General features: G+C 43.8%; 1 protein-coding gene across 1 annotated transcript; it reads right to left on the bottom strand.

Moving 5' to 3' along the window:
* Positions 1 to 1,498: 1,498 nt before the first annotated feature.
* Positions 1,499 to 15,839, bottom strand: CCL28 (C-C motif chemokine ligand 28). Its single transcript, XM_060236445.1, has 3 exons — positions 15,691 to 15,839; positions 5,889 to 6,012; positions 1,499 to 1,715 (listed from the first exon to the last, which is right to left on the bottom strand). Exons 1-3 carry the CDS (start codon positions 15,746 to 15,748, stop codon positions 1,559 to 1,561), a joined length of 339 nt encoding a protein of 112 aa, XP_060092428.1. The 5' UTR covers positions 15,749 to 15,839; the 3' UTR covers positions 1,499 to 1,558.
* Between the last annotated feature and the right edge of the window lie 525 nt (positions 15,840 to 16,364).

Raw genomic sequence — 16,364 nt, 5'->3', positions numbered from 1 at the left:
CCATTGCCTTCCCCAGTCATCTACACTTTCCCCCCCAGCAAGGTTTAATAGCAGCTAATGTGTGCTTTAAGATACTCTGAATTAAATTTTGATAAACTGAAATTATTAGCACTTTGAATTTCATGTATCTGATGTCCTCATGAAGGTTATAGAGCAGGGGTGGCCAAACTGTGGCTTGGGAGCCACATGTGGCTCTTTCACACAGATTGTGTGGCTCTCAAAGCCCCTACCACCCTGTTGGCCAGTTTGAAGAAGGTATTTGTCTCTTTAAATCACTTTGCCAAGCCAGCTGGCAGCTTGGAGAATGCATTTAAAGTTAAAATTGCTTTCTTTCCACCTCCACCTCCCTCCCATATGTATTTGCGTTCTTTCTACCTTTCCTTCCTTCCTGTCTTGCAGCTCTCAAACATCTAATATTTATTTTGTGTGGCTCTTATGTTAAGCAAGTTTGGCCACCCCTGTTATAGAGTAAACACCTAGAATGTATAGAAGTAGTATTTTGTTACTGATACCTAATCCCTCCCCCCTCCCCCACTTTGTCTTTGACATAGTGAGAAGCAGTGGAAGAAAAGTAGCTTCTTTAGTGTGGATTTGGGCTCAATATAAAGAGTGGAGTCACATTCACACTGTCACGCATAGTACCAAGGCAACATACAGAAAATGGTTGTTTTGGCAGTACCAAAGGACTGGAATAGCTGCAAGCCAGAAGGATGGGAATGATTAAAAGACAACCATAAAGCACACACACACACACACAAACAGCAGGCTGTAAGAACAGAACAAAAAGAATGAGGAGGAGACAGCTAGGCAATAAAGCACAAGTTGTTCTGGCAGGTAAAGAATCTCAATATACAGGACTGCCTGTGAGCCAGCTTCTGGAAGATCTATGAGGGAAACTAACTGCCCTTTCTCAGCTGTTCCTGTCTGTGATGTAGTATGAGCTGAGAAGGTGGCTCATGGGGGAAGAAGACTAAAAAGTCCCTGAAAGGTCAGATCCAGTAGGGTTGCCATCCTCAAAGAGCGGCCTAAAGATATCCTGGAATTACAGCTGATCTTTAGACTACAGAGATCACCTCCCCTGGAGGAAATGGCAACTTTGGAAGGTGAAATCAATGGCATTATACCTTGCTGAGCTTCCTCCCCACCCAAATTCCACTTTGAAGGAAAATGGCACAAGGGTAAAGAGTTTTTAAAAATCCTCTTTCTCTTCCTCCCTGTGATGCTGCTGTTCTAGTTCAAAACATGCTCCTCTGCTTGTGTTTTTGCAGTGCTCAATTCTATTCTTTCCCTCTGATCCACAGGTTGGCATGTGCCATAGTGGAATACAGGCCACCCCACACAGAGATTCCTGTCTCTTCTCTCAGCAAAGAGATGGTCAACTGCTGGGGGAAGGGTGCTTCTTCCAGATGCTGGAGTAATTTTAGAAGAAAAGACATTTCAAAGTATTCAAAAACACAGGTTGAAATGGTAACTGATTGTTTCTGAATGTGTACACACATCATTACAAGATCTTTGTTGAATTTATTACAAGGTACTGACTATTTCGGCAATCAGCGTGCTACTGTTTTATTTCCTTTTTCCTTCCTTTTGGAGTTTTCTTCCTCTTTCTAAAATGATGACTGGTTCTTCGGGCACCTTTTTCTTTCTGTTTTATCCATCTCTTAACATGTTTGTTCTGTGGACTTACACATAGCTTTTTGTGCTTTGTGTAGAGACTGTAGGAATAAGCAAATAAAATAACATTGAAAAGTGCAGTCACCCCTCAAAGTTTTTAAATGTTTTGCAACAACAAATATGTACAAGCAAAGAGTGCAATCCAGCCTGTGTGAATACTAAGTATGACCATTTGTCATTTTGTTCTGGTAAGTTCCTCCCTGGATGCACTTCTTGGCAGCAGAATACATAACAGAATTCATAGGTGCTTCAGAATGCATATGCTGTGTATAGCTTTTCCCTTTTAAGACATTTTAAGACATGTTCTCTACATGGGGCTGCCCTTGTCTCAAACTCAGCAGCTCCAACTAGTGCAGAATGCTGCAGCCAGGTTGTTAAAGGGTCTTCTCCTATAGGAGCACATTCAACCTGCGCTGAAAGCGCTGCACTGGTTCCCTGTTACATACCGGATCTGTTTCAAGGTGCTGGTTCTTACCTTCAAAGCCCTATATGGCCAGGGAGCTGCATATCTTAGGGACCGCCTTTCCCCACATGTTCCCTGGAGAGCACTTCGGTCTGGGTCAAAAAACCTGCTTTCAATCCCCGGCCCTAAAGAAGCCAGGCTCTTGACAACTAGAGCAAGGGCCGTTTCTGTAGTAGCCCCACGCTGGTGGAACGAGCTCCCTGAGGAGGTCAGGGCCCTGAGAGAGCTTGTACAGTTCCGCAGGGCCTGTAAGACGACACTCTTCCACCAGGCATTTGTAAGTTAGATCATTGGCTACTACAGTCTCCAAAAAATATCTGGACCACCTCTTGCAATCTGCTCTATATAGAAATCTGGACCATTAAGATCTGCCTTATGGAGAACACCTAGCTGGAATAGCAAGACAACACACTTAAGTTCATAGCACCTGAAATGGCAATTTCTATGTTTTAAATTGCTTTTATTGCATATGCATGACCATGTGAGCCGCCCTGAGCCTGCCTTGGCGGGGAGGGCAGAATATAAATTGAATAAAATAAATAAATAAATAAACATTTATCTGAACATTTGTACACAATGTCTCCAAGGTACAATCCTTTAAAAAATTTCCTTTCAAAACAGTTCAGTATACCTCTGATTTTCTAACTGGAGCTGCTTATTGTCATGTTTCACCCTGCACTTTCCCAGACAAGATCTTACATTAATCCTACTTTGTCCATCTACCTACAGTTGAAACAGAGTTGCCAACTCTGGGATGGAAAATTCCTGGAGCTTTGGGGGCAGGCCATTTTTAATAGGAATGCCAGCCTCCAGGTGGGACCTGGGAATCCCCCAGAATTACGCCTCATCTCCAAATTACAGAGATCAGTTCCCCCGAAGGGCCTAGATGGGATTTTCCCCCCTTAGCCTGGAGATTATTTTGTTTCTGTCTGGCTGTTTTAGGAGCAGCACTACATTTGGTAACAGCGATAAGAACAGATCAGTTAAAAAAAAAACAACTTCCCCTAACAAGGAGAAAATGGTGGGACCGCAGGATAAGAAAAAGAGTTACAGTACTGCCAGCGGCCATGAGGAAACAGTTGGGACTCATGCTGAGTGGGGCATACTCCTAAGTAAACAAAGGTGGAGTTGACTGTTGTACGTGGATGGAAAATAGAATTATAGAGTTGGAAGGGACCTCCAGGGTCATCTAGTCCAACCCCTTGCACAATGCAGGAAATTCACAAATCTCCCTAAATTCACAGGATCTGCATTGCTGTCAGATGGCCATTTAGCCTCTGTTTAAAAACTTCTGGGGAAAGAGAGCCCACCACCTCTTGAGAAAGCCTGTTCCACTGAGGAACCACTTTGACTATCAGGAAGTTCTTCCTAATGTTGAGCTGGAAACTTTTCTGATTTAATTTCAATCTGTTGATTCTGGTCCTACCTTCTGGGGCCACAGAAAACAATTCCGCACCATCCTCTATATGACAGCCTTTCAAGTACATAAGAACATGATTGATAGATAGATAGATAGATAGATAGATAGATAGATAGATAGATAGATAGATAGATAGATAGATAGATAGATAGATAGATAGATAGACAGACAGACAGACAGACAGACAGACAGACAGACACACACACATACACACTGTGGCTAATAGCCACTGATGGACCTCTGCTCCATATTTTTATCCAATCCCCTCTTGAAGCTGGCTATGCTTGCAGCCGCCACCACCTCTTGTGGCAGTGAATTCCACATGTTAATCACCCTTTGGGTGAAGAAGTACTTCCTTTTATCTGTTTTAACCTGACTGCTCAGCAATTTCATTGAATGGCCATGAGTTCTTGTATTGTGAGAAAGGGAGAAAAGTACTTCTTTCTTTACTTTCTCCATCCCATGCATAATCTTGTAAACCTCTATCGTCACCCCGCAGTCGATGTTTCTCCAAGCTAAAGAGTCCCAAGCATTCAACCTTTCTTCATAGGGAAAGTGTTTCAAACCTTTAATCATTCTAGTTGCCCTTTTCTGGACTTTTCCCAATGCTATAATATCCTTTTTGAGGTGTGGTGACCAGAATTGTACACAGTATTCCAAATGAGACCGCACCATCAATTTATAGAAGAAGAAGAAGATATTGGATTTATATCCCGCCCTCCACTCCAAAGAGTCTCAGAGCGGCTCACAATCTCCTTTACCTTCCTCCCCCACAACAGACACCCTGTGAGGTGGGTGGGGCTGGAGAGGGCTCTCACAGCAGCTGCCCTTTCAAGGACAACCTCTGCCAGAGCTCTGGCTGACCCAAGGCCATTCCAGCAGGTGCAAGTGGAGGAGTGGGGAATGAAACCCGGTTTCATTCTAGTTGCCCTTTTCTGGACTTTTCCCAATGCTATAATATCCTTTTTGTGGTGTGGTGACCAGAATTGTACACAGTATTCCAAATGAGACCGCACCATCAATTTATAGAAGAAGAAGAAGATATTGGATTTATATCCCGCCCTCCACTCCAAAGAGTCTCAGAGCGGCTCACAATCTCCTTTACCTTCCTCCCCCACAACAGACACCCTGTGAGGTGGGTGGGGCTGGAGAGGGCTCTCACAGCAGCTGCCCTTTCAAGGACAACCTCTGCCAGAGCTCTGGCTGACCCAAGGCCATTCCAGCAGGTGCAAGTGGAGGAGTGGGGAATGAAACCCGGTTCTCCCAGATAAGAGTCCGCACAGGAACTACACCAAATTGGTGTAACCACTACACCAAATTGGCTCTCCGTTATACAGGGGCATTATGATACTGGCTGATTTGTTTTCAGTTCCCTTCCTAATAATTCCCAGCATGGCGTTGGCCTTTTTTATTGCAATCGTACACTGTCTTGACATTTTCAGTGAGTTATCTACCACGACCCCAAGATCTCTCTCTTGGTCAGTCTCTGCCAGTTCACAATCCATCAACTTGTATTTGTAGCTGGGATTCTTGGCCCCAATGTGCATTACTTTGCACTTGGCCACATTGAACCTCATCTGCCACGCTGACACCCACTCACCCAGCCTCAACAGATCCCTTTGGAGTGCCTGACAATCCTGTACTTGAAGATGTTGATCATATCACCTCTCAGCATCATGGGGTTTTAATGGGGACAACATGGTGCTATATTATTTTATTTTATTTTATTTATATCCCGCCCTACCCCACCGAAGCGGGCTCAGGGCGGCTGAGCAATGCAGAACCACCACACTTCTATTGGAAGGCAATGGTGATGCTGGGTGCAAGGAGGGGCCATCTCCAAATGGCTATTATTTAGTTAGTTAATTTGCTCTTGGGAAATAGTGGAGGTGGCATCATGTCTGACGTATGGCCAGCCAATCACCGTTCTGCAAAAGGGTTCTCTTATGCAATACAATGTTCTCCTGTCCAATGCAGAAGATACTATTTTGTGTTGTAATTGCTATGAGTCTGCTTTCACAAGAGATTCAACCTCTTTTACATGTGCTTGTATGTTTGGATGTACTCTACATTGCACAGATATTATATACATATAATTTCTTAGTTAAAAGATTAATGAGCTACAAATTCTACAATCAGTTGGCAGCCCTACTATGTACTTTTTACACTGATGTATAAGAAGTACTCCCTAGATGTTCCAGCTTTCAGCCTCTTTAATCCTTATTTCCAAACACTGGATGAAATCAGAGAAATGTAGAACAGTACATTCTCAGTGGCATGCTTGTGGAATTCCCCATCTTGCCAAATATATATCTTTAAAGGGCCACTTACATTACAGCCGGTATCTTGCATACTTCACCCTTCTGGATCTTAAACTTTACCACCGTTCTTAGCCGTCTTCTGGGAATGTGGCGGGCTACTTCGGTGCAACAGTCAACAATCACAGGAAACATGGCTGGAAGAAGGAGAAGACAGTTCATTCAATGTCAAGACATCCAAAGCACGGTGGAGTTGCACACTGTATCTCTCGTCATGATGATCATGTTACAATCTGCAGGATGAAAAGGGGCTCATGTCAACTGAAACCCTCTTTCCCAATCTCTCATCTCATTACAAAGTAATTTAATGAGAGGAGAGTTTGGAAAATAGAGTTGTAGTTGGTACCTACAAAGCATTTTATTAGCCACAGAGATTTGTGATATACATTAATAACATTGGAAGGTTGAGACACAGTTCTAGCTTTCATCACTATGTGAACAAATTTCTCTCTGATCTGGTCTACTTTATTAGATACACATCCAGTGATGTAACCAGTCTTACTTGGAGGTGGAGGACATTCCATGGGGTTGCCAGGTCCAGCTTGGGAAATTCCTGGAGGTTTGGAATGATGGGGGTTAGTAGTTTATTACTCAGGTTGGGGCAAAAGGCCAATGGAGCTGAGAAAGAATTCCTCCCCCCACCCAAAGTGGAGAAAATGGAGTCTTACACTTCTGCCAGCCAGAGCAGAAGACAAAAAGGAAGGCGAATTGGGCTTTCATTCAACCAGACATATGCCCACTGGCACCTGTATGCATCTGCAAGACTTTGACAGCAATACACTGGGGAGCAGAGAAATGAGTGACATGTTAATTTCTTCCTGACTCATCTTTAGTAAATGACTGAGTGTTAACAGGGCATGTGCAGAGTTCAAATGAGTTTATTTACTTGTAATACCAAAAGGAAGAATAAAGAGGACGGGAGAACCAATAAGATTCCTTTGCATGAGTGGACATGGCTTTTAATCTCAATGTCCTGCAGCAAGTGTTTTCAACCTGCATACTTCACTTGACACCCCACCCACGGTTGCCAACTCTGAGCTGGGACATAGCTGGGGGCAGAGCCTGAAGAGGGCGGGGACTTCAATGACATATAATGACACCTTCCAAAGTGGTCATTTTTTTCCAGGTCAACTAATCTCCGTTGCTTGGAGACCAGTTGCAATAGCAGGAGGCCTCCAGCTGCCACCTGAGGGTTGGCAACCTTACATATCTCGGGTGTTCTTTTACTCCAAGTGAGGCTGGAACATGAGACTTACTAGTTAACGTTCCTTCTACTTGGAGGGAAGGGAGGCAGCCTGTCTTGCCCTTCCGGTGGATGGAGTGGGCAGTCATTTTGTACATTTTGAATGAGTCTTTACCTGCATATTCAGCCTGGTTGGCCTTTTTTAATTGTGTGTTTCTCATCTTTGACTTTTTTTCTGAGCATAGTGTGTGTGTTCTTTGTTCTCAGAGGACAGGGGTTTTTTTGTTTTTTGTTTTTTAAAAACCTCTACAGTGTTTTGTTGTGTTTCCTTCGGAGCCTTTTCTCCACTGAAGAAGTTTCAAGTTGTCCTTTTCCCCTTGAAGTGGAAGAAGTCACACTCACAGAAGGCCCTGTTTAATTTCTTCTTTCAGCCAATATGCCTTGGAGGCAAATATTCTGAGCAGGGTCTATGTGGCAAACACTTCAGGGATTGTAGCAAGAGAAGTGCCTTTGCCCTAAAAGTCTAAGGTGCTGTGTCATATGGCAGGGTAGAGACAGATTTGGGGGCAGCAGATGGTGCATGTGTGAATTTTAACCCATGGAGACATTGCTGGGATCAAGCCCTGTGCATCACAAATAGTTCAAGAGCACGGGGGTGCTGCCATTCATTTTCTGCTCTAGTGAGGTTGCTTAAAGCCTTGGGTCAGCCATAGCTCTGGCAGAGGTTGTCCTTGAAAGGGCAGCTGCTGGGAGAGCCCTCTCAGCCCCACCCACCTCACAGGGTGTCTGTTGTGGGGGAGGAAGGGAAAGGAGATTGTGAGCCGCTCTGAGACTCTTCGGAGTGGAGGGCGGGATATAAATCCAATATCTTCTTCATCTTCTTAAGTGAGTCCAGGGTCAGGGCTTTTTTTGAGCAGGAACACCGTTCTGACTGGCTTGGCATCAGGGGTGTGGTATAATATGCAAATGAATTCCTGCTGGGCGTTTTCTACAAAAAAGCCCTATATGAAACAATGGTGACATCAGAGAGTGTGGCCTAATATGCAAATGAGTTCCTGCTGGACTTTTTGTAACAAAAAAGCCCTGTCCAATTGGCCTGCTCCCTGTACCTTTACGTTGGTTTTAGTATGTAGTTTTAATACATGGAAATCAGCAGACGGTGACTTTTATGGCGCAGAGCTAAATTTCACCACTTGCAGGTTCCTGCAAATCAAACATCTATTAAAAAGACACCTGCAGGTCTCAGTGCAAAAGCCAGCAAGCCTACAGCTGCCTGGCTTTTCAAATCAAGGAGAAGCCAATTTTTTTACCATTAGGCTGGATAGTAAGAAGGAAACAAAATTTCTTTCTTGGGGGCCTGTAGAGGGCGTTTTCGCACTGACCTTACTGTTAAACCCCTAAGGAAACCAAAGGGGAGGAATGGGAATTCAAAGTCCCCTTCTTATCTGTGAACCCTGAACCTTTTCTTAAGAAGTGAATACTTCCCCCTTGCCCCCCATCCCTTCAAGGATTAGCTGTTGTATATGACTGAGCTACTGTTTCCTTACCTGAGGGGGAAAAAAATTTGGGGGGGGGGGGACAGGGGACAAACCATTGTAGTTCAACAACACATCTAATTTCTACTTTATCTTCCTTTATTGGAGGTCCAACAAGACAACACTAAGCTTTTGCAAAGGTAAACTTGAAATTCAGAACATAGAAAATTAGAATGGTTCCCCCCACCCCCCCAGTTCCAGAGCCATCAACCCACTATTCTCACTCTAGTATAGACTCAGCTTTCTGCAAACACTGATTGAGTAATCTTCTAAAACATAGATTTGGGTAGGTTCATGGAGGAAGGGAGGGCTGATTAAATGTTGGTACTTATTCTGTGAGTGTAGTGATTAGGAGCACAGACTCTAATCTAGGAGAATCAGGTTTGAGTCCCCACGCCTCCACATGCAGTTGCTGGTGTGACTTTGGGTCAGTCACAAGTTCTCGCAGAGCTGTTATCTCAAGAGCAGACCTCAAAGAGCTTTCTCAGCCCCACCTATCTCACAGGGTGTTTGTTGTGGGGAGAGGAAGGGAAAGGAGATTGTATGCCACTCTGAGACTCCAAGTGAAGGGCAGGGTATAAATCCAATCTTTTCATCTTCCTTCTCTTCTTCTGTTTAGATGGTACTTTGTGCATTTGGGAGTACATGTATGGCTTTTGAAAGAATGCCTTGGTGGGATGCGTTCATGACCACAAGAATCATCCCCAGGAAGAGTCCAGGAGGAAAGCAAGAAACTGGTGTTACTGACTGGCCAGTGATGGGTGGGGGGAGCCAACTTTTCTCCTGTGTGTTTAGTAGTATGAAGGCATCAGCAAGTTGTCATGGATTTGGTACAGGGTATAGGAGGACCAGTTACTTGTCTCAGCTGAAAAAATTACAAAAGGTGCTTCTGCAGGCTGGAATCAGGGCTGGCACTGATTGTTTGGCAAAAAGGTAGGGAACAAAGGAACCATGAATGGAACACCCTTAGATTGGGACAGGGACAAAATAATACAGTCTTAAGTGGTGTTGAAACGTTGAAACAATCTTCTAGCTCATATAAATAGCTATAATAAGGACATAAGAAGAGCCCTGCTGGATCAGACCAATAGTCCATCTAGTTCAGCATCTTGTCTCACCCAGTGACCAACCAGTTCCTCTGGAGAGCCAATAACAGGGCATAGAGGCCTTCCCCTAATGTTGCCTCCTGGCTCTAGGATTTAGAGATTTAGTGCCTCTGAATATGGAGGTTCCCTCAGTCAACATGGCTAGTAGCCACTGATAGACTTTTCCTCCATGAATCTATCAAATCCCCCTTTAAAGCTGTTGATTCCTGTGGCCGTCACTACATCCTCTGGCAACGAATTCCACATTTTAATCACTCTCTGTGTAAAGTATTTCCTTTTGTCTGTCCTGAACCTACGGCCCATCAGCTTCACTGGATGCCCTTGAGTTCTAGTATTTGGGGAGAGAAGAAGAAGAAGATATTGGATTTATATCCTGCCCTATACTCTGAATCTCAGCGTCTCAGAACAGTCACAATCTCCTTTATCTTCCTCCCCCACAACAGACACCCTGTGAGGTAGGTGGGGCTGAGAGAGCTCTCCCAGAAGCTGCCCTTTCAAGGACAACTCCTACAAGAGCTATGACTGACCCAAGGCCGTTCCAGCAGTTGCAAGTGGAGGAGTGGGGAATCAAACCTGGTTCTCCCAGATAAGAGTCCACGCACTTAACCACTACAAAAAGTTCTCTTCGTCAACTCTCTCCACCCCATGAATAATTTTATATGTCCCCTCTTAGTCATCTCTTTTCTAAACTGAACAGTCCCAGAGTCTTCAGCTTTTCCTTATACGGAAGGTGCTCCAGCTGGGGCCCAGGTGAGAGAGGTATCTGTGAATGGTGAGAATGTCCAGCCAAGGACAGAAGTAAAAATATAGTTCAAAGAGGGGGGGGGTTACTGATTTAAGGGCCCGCAAGATGGCAAATGTGTAATTTTTATGCTCCCAATCCCTCCCAAGCCTTCTCTGCCGAAGCCTCTGTTTTCTATTCATTGCGGCTCTCCAGAACCAAGGTACAACTTTGACTAATTCTCCTTTACTGCGCTGGTCTTTTCGCTGACATTTTGGCTTGCCTATTGATCTCTAATCGGGCTGACTAAAAAAAGGTGGGAAACAACAGGGCCTTTAACAAAATGACGATGAAGCCAAATGCTGTAACTAAACAAGAACTGACGGCCCTAAAATCAGAGCTTTTCTCTACAATTCGCCAGGTGGAAAATGAAATCCTGACTAAAATGTCTTCTCTGTTGGACCCACTGACAGAACAACTGAAGGAAATTAAAGTTTCCCTGCGGCAAGTAAATCAAAAGGCTGAGAGTGCTTTAAATGTGAGTATTGCTGTACAAGATTATACCAAATCATTACGAAAAGAGATGTCTGAAACAAAGGAAAGGCTTTTATTCCTGGAGTCAGCAGCCAAACAAGGAAACCTGACATTTCCTGGGATGGCTGAGGGGCTGGAAGGAACATTTGAGTTAACCTCCTTTATGGGCACCTGGATTGCCTCAGAACTGTCACTGGAACAAGCCCCTATCTCTCTGATTACTGATTTAAGGGCCAGGAGGTAATCATATGTATAAGAAACATTTAGACATCATTTCTGATATTCATCATCATGATCAAAAGAAGCAAGAAAGTTCTAGAACAGCATTTAAATCTTGGAGAGTGTATGTGTATGGATAACATTGTATGGTTGAAGTTACAGGATAATTAGCCAAGAATGTGAGCCCTATGAATCAGCTGTTCAAGATGATTTTGAAAGCCTATAAATATGGGAATCTGAATTGGCTATCAGCTTCTTCTTAGCTGAAGCTCCTTGCTTGGTAATTCTGCTTACTTTGGGGCAAGACGTTTAATAGGCTCATGTAATCATTCTCTGTATTTTATAACCACCATGTAGAATTTAGTAACCAAGTAAAATTAACTGTATTATCATACTTTTAAAATTTAGACAATGTTAAAGGAGTTCATAGGCATGTCTTTATACAAGATAAAATGGAGGCACAGGTTCTTGAATAGTATTACTTGTGCACTGCATTCACAGTGAGAGAGACACGTTAAATATATCTCTTTCAAGGAAGTTGGTATTTAAGGAAGGATATGGTCAGCAGGAACTCATTTGCATATTAGCCCACACCCCCTGCCATCACCATTGTTTCACACAGGGCTTTTTTTTTAAAAAAAAAGCCCAGCAGGAACTCATTTGCATATTAGGCCGCACTTCCTGGTGCCAAGCCAGCCAGAACTGTGTTCCTGCTAAAGAAGAAAAGCCCTGGACATGATAGAGGTTTATAAAATTATGCATGGAGCACTGCAAAAGAACCTTTTCTTCCTCTCCCAAAATATTAGAATTTGAGAGGTTCCCTCCATCTTAAAGCCCAATTTGAACTTTCACTTTGTCAGCAAATAAATGCATTACTAAAAACTGCTTTTATTTTAATTTTGGGGTCTAAAACGGTCTTTGACAAGTTGTATTTAATGTGTTGGGAACAAAATCTAGACACACATATATGTCAGGTCTATATTGATTGCTGTGTGGGCCAGATGCCACAAACCATAATGATATCTTGGCACCATAACAATAGTCATGTGATGAGGCAATATGCCAGTTTAAGAAACAGGTGCCAAAGTCCCACCTACTAGAGTTATAGATCAGAACACCAAGCTTTAATTTATGCTTTAAAAAAATACAACACCCCTTTTCTGAGTAAAAAGACCAGATCTCTGGGTGGCGAAATCAATATGATGGTATTTTATGAGAAAACAAAACAGGTATGTTGACCACCAGGAGACCCTTGCATATTTGGCTGAACATGCTAAAATAAACGGAGCGTTACCGGGAAAAGAAACCACAGTATTTGCATATGAAGAATTACTTCCTGATCCCATTGCAGTAATAGGACATCAAAGCCAATTGTAATGGAAAATTCTTAACAATGGCCACATTGATCATCTCCAAAACATGCAATACGTTAGAGAATGTTAGGCACCTATTTCCCTGAAGGAGGGCTTCCATTCAACTTTTGCTTGAAATTGGGCGCTGCTGAAATCAGTGAGAGAATCCACCAAGGAAATACAAATGGCAATAGCTGGGCAGCGTTTGTAAGGAGAAAATAATCAAGTGCCTAATTCAATACAGCTTCATTCAAACTAGGGCTTAGCCCAGGAAAGTGTTTTGTGAGCCATGCTGTCTGGCTGAGCAACGTGGCACCCTTTTATAGACTGTTCATCTATGGGTTGCCAATTGACATTAATAAGCAGTGAGTTACAGCAGAAATCTTTATTCCAGACATTTGGCATGTCATACCCACTTAGCAAAAACCAAGTTTGTTAATTTGTGGACTTTGCTGCCACAGGACATGGGGACAGCCACCAGTTTGGAAGGCTTTAGAAGGGCAATGGAGAATTCATGAAGGAATGGGCTGTTAATGGCTACTAATCATGATAGGTATTGATTCCCTTTAGTATCAGAGATAGTATGCTTCTGGGGAACACAGGCAGGATGATGCTGTTGTAGTCTACCTGTTTGTGGTCTTCCTAGAGGTAGCTGGTAGGCCACTGTTTGAACAGAACGTTGGATTAGATGGGTCTAATCCAGCACGAGTCTTCTTATGTGGTTATGAGGCAGTAGGGTTGCCAGGTTCCCTTTGGCCACCAGCAGGGAATGGTGGGACAGGGTTACCAGATCAAGGTTGGGAAACTCCTGGGCAGGGGTGGAATTCTAGCAGGAGCTCCTTTGCATGTTAGGCCACACCCCCTCAATGTAGCCAATCCTCCAAGAGCTTACAAGGTTCTTTTTCGTAAGCCCTTGGAGGATTGGCTACATCGGGGGGTGTGCCCTAATATGCAAAGGAGCTCCTGCTAGAATTCCACCCCTGCTCCTGGAGGTTTGAGGGTGGAGCCTGGGGAAAGCAAGGACCTCAGTGGGGTCCACCCTCCAAAGCATCCTTTTTCTCCCAGGGGAACTGAGGTCTGTAGTCTAGAAAGGAGCTGTAATTCCAGGGGATCCCAAGGTCCCACTTGGAGGCTGGCATTCCTACATGGCAGTCTTGTATGCCTAATTCTTTCCAGGCTTATGGCCAAAACATGTCAACATGGGGAAAAAATGTAATTCAAGCAACTTTGTATATATCTGCTTAATTGACATACTATCATCTGCTTGCTAGAACTCAGAAAGAACTGGACTTTTGTTCTTTTTGATAAAAACTATGGATGAGACCCTATGGGCTTTGCTTTTCTCTGTGTGGTGCAAAGCCTATTATCTACTGCAGAGCTCCTTTCCTCTCACATTAGGAACTTGGGATCATTGGGGAGGGGGGGAATAGTAGTTGTGGAAACGGAAATGCCCAGCACAAGACAAAGTGAGCCTGGCCATGGAGGACCACCTCAGCAGCACCCAGAGAGAAACGTGCATGGGAAAAGAGCATAAAACACAAGCCTTAAAGCATAGATGGAGGGAAGAGCCTGGATATTCAGACTAGGTGGGTTGTGAGGCCAAGGAATAGTAGTTGCTATTAGGATTATTGCAGGGTTCAAAATTGGACAACTGAAAGCTCTTTATGGTTTATATTTCACCAGATACTGCAAACAAGATTTCAAGTTATCTATCTGGTCACCTCCTGCCCCCGATTAAAAAGGTAAAGGTAGTCCCCTGTGCAAGCACCAGTCATTCCAACTCTGGGGTGACATCACATCATGATGTTTTCACAGCAGACTTTTTATGGGGTGGTTTGCCATTGCCTTCCACAGTCATCTACACTTTCCCCCCAGCAAGCTGGGTACTCATTTTACCCACCTCGGAAGGATGGAAGGCTGAGTCAACCACAAGCCGACTACCTGAACCCAGCTTTCGCTGGGATCGAACTCTGGTTGTGAGCAGAGCTTAGGACTAAAGTACTTCAGCTTTACCCCTCTGCACCACAGGACTTTTCTGCCCCCGATTGCAGGACACCAAATCCTAGAAGCCAAATCCAACTTCTGAGGTAGAGAGCCAGAGAGGTGGCTTGCTGTGACTCTGAATGATTTATTACTACTGCCAGCAGTGGTATAGTGATTAAGAGGGATGGACTCTAATCTGAAGAATCAGTTTTGATCCACTACTCCTCCATATAAAGCCTGAGGGGTGACCTTGGGTCAATCACAGTCCTCTCAGAACTCCCTCAGCCCCACGTACCTAATAAGGTGAATGTTGTGAGGACATGAAAGGGGGGAGAACATAAGCTGTTTTAAGAGTCCTTAAGGTAGAGAAAAACAGGGTATAAAAATCTACTTCTTAACTTCAGGACATTTTTGCCCCAAAACCAAGAACCATGAGGGCAGTGACTGTGGATGTATTTCATTTGCAGATGTACATCACAATGTTCCCACTGGACAGGATGCATTTGATCCTGTCCCTGATTTCATGTCTATCTCAGACCACTAGCTATACACCACAGAAGGTGGCTGCAGCTGACCTGGCTTGTTTGGCTTGGAAAAGACACAGTGAGAAGCTCCGTGCTTAGGGTGACCCAATGCAAGAAGAGACATGGATCCTGTACTTTTAAGAGTTCCACAGGAGGTAATTTTGGCAAGGGTAAGTTTTTCTGTGCCTGCAAAGCTGTAGCATGCACCCTATTCAGTTCAGAATCCCAGAGGCAGAAATGAGAAGAAGGTCCAGAACTGAGTGGGGTCAGTACAGCCGCAGAGTTTGGTGGCTGGACCTTTATGAACAGGGGTTGTCCCAAGTTCTTCTTCACTAGATCATCCCAGATATCTTGTTTTCAGCATACTTTTTCTCAGCCTTGATAGTTTCTCTCCCAATCAAGTTTCTGGGTTTAAACTGTTTCGCCTCCTCCCATGCAACAAAAATAGCAAACTATTCACTATGGCACTCCAGATTACTATGTATATATAATTTTTAAAAAGGAACTTATTGAAAGATCTCCCCAATGGCCACAGAGAAAACAAAAGCTGAACCAGCATTTCTAATTTTTGCAATGTAAAAGGTTACCTTCCTGAACGTTGTACAAACTCCCTTCTATTTACTGCAGCAAGTATGTATTCAAGTTGGACATGACTTACCCTCAGATATATGAAGGATCAAGATTGCAAATGTGACGAGGACAATGCTCAAGTTCATGTCTCCTGGGTGCTGTAGGAGGCTTCAGACTAGATTGAAAGTAACAAGGTGCTGCCAAGACTATTACTACCTCCTTCAGTAGAGGAACAAAGGAAGTTCAGAGCCCTTCCCCTGGCAAAGTGTAAATAGAAGCAAAGGCTGATTGTGGATTTTTGGTTTTGTTTTACTTTTCCTTCTGTAGTGGCTTTTTCTAAAGGAAAGAAACATCCTCCATTCTTTTGGATACTTTAATTCACTTAAAGGAATGTCAGTTTAAACCATACATTTCCAACATCTGTGGGCACTAGGATTGCCAAGTCCGATTCAAGAAATATCTGGGGACTTTGGGGGTGCAGCCAGGAGACATTGGGGGTGGAGCCATAAGCAAAGTTGTGACAAGCACAATTGAACTTCAAAGGGAGTTCTGACCATCACATTTAAAGGGACAGCACACTTTTTAAATGCTTTCCCTACATTAGAAATAATGAAGGATAGGGGCACCTTCTTTTGGGGGTCATAGAATTGGACCCCCTGGTCCAATCTTTTTGAAATGTTGAGGAGAGTCATAAGATGCTATGCGGAAAATTTGGTGCCTCTACCTCATAATACAGCCCCTCCAGAGCCCCAGATACCTCCA

This window comes from Heteronotia binoei, chromosome 4 (genome assembly GCF_032191835.1).
Source record: "Heteronotia binoei isolate CCM8104 ecotype False Entrance Well chromosome 4, APGP_CSIRO_Hbin_v1, whole genome shotgun sequence".
Lineage (NCBI taxonomy): Eukaryota > Metazoa > Chordata > Lepidosauria > Squamata > Gekkonidae > Heteronotia > Heteronotia binoei.
This window is presented reverse-complemented; position numbering and strand designations above follow the sequence as displayed.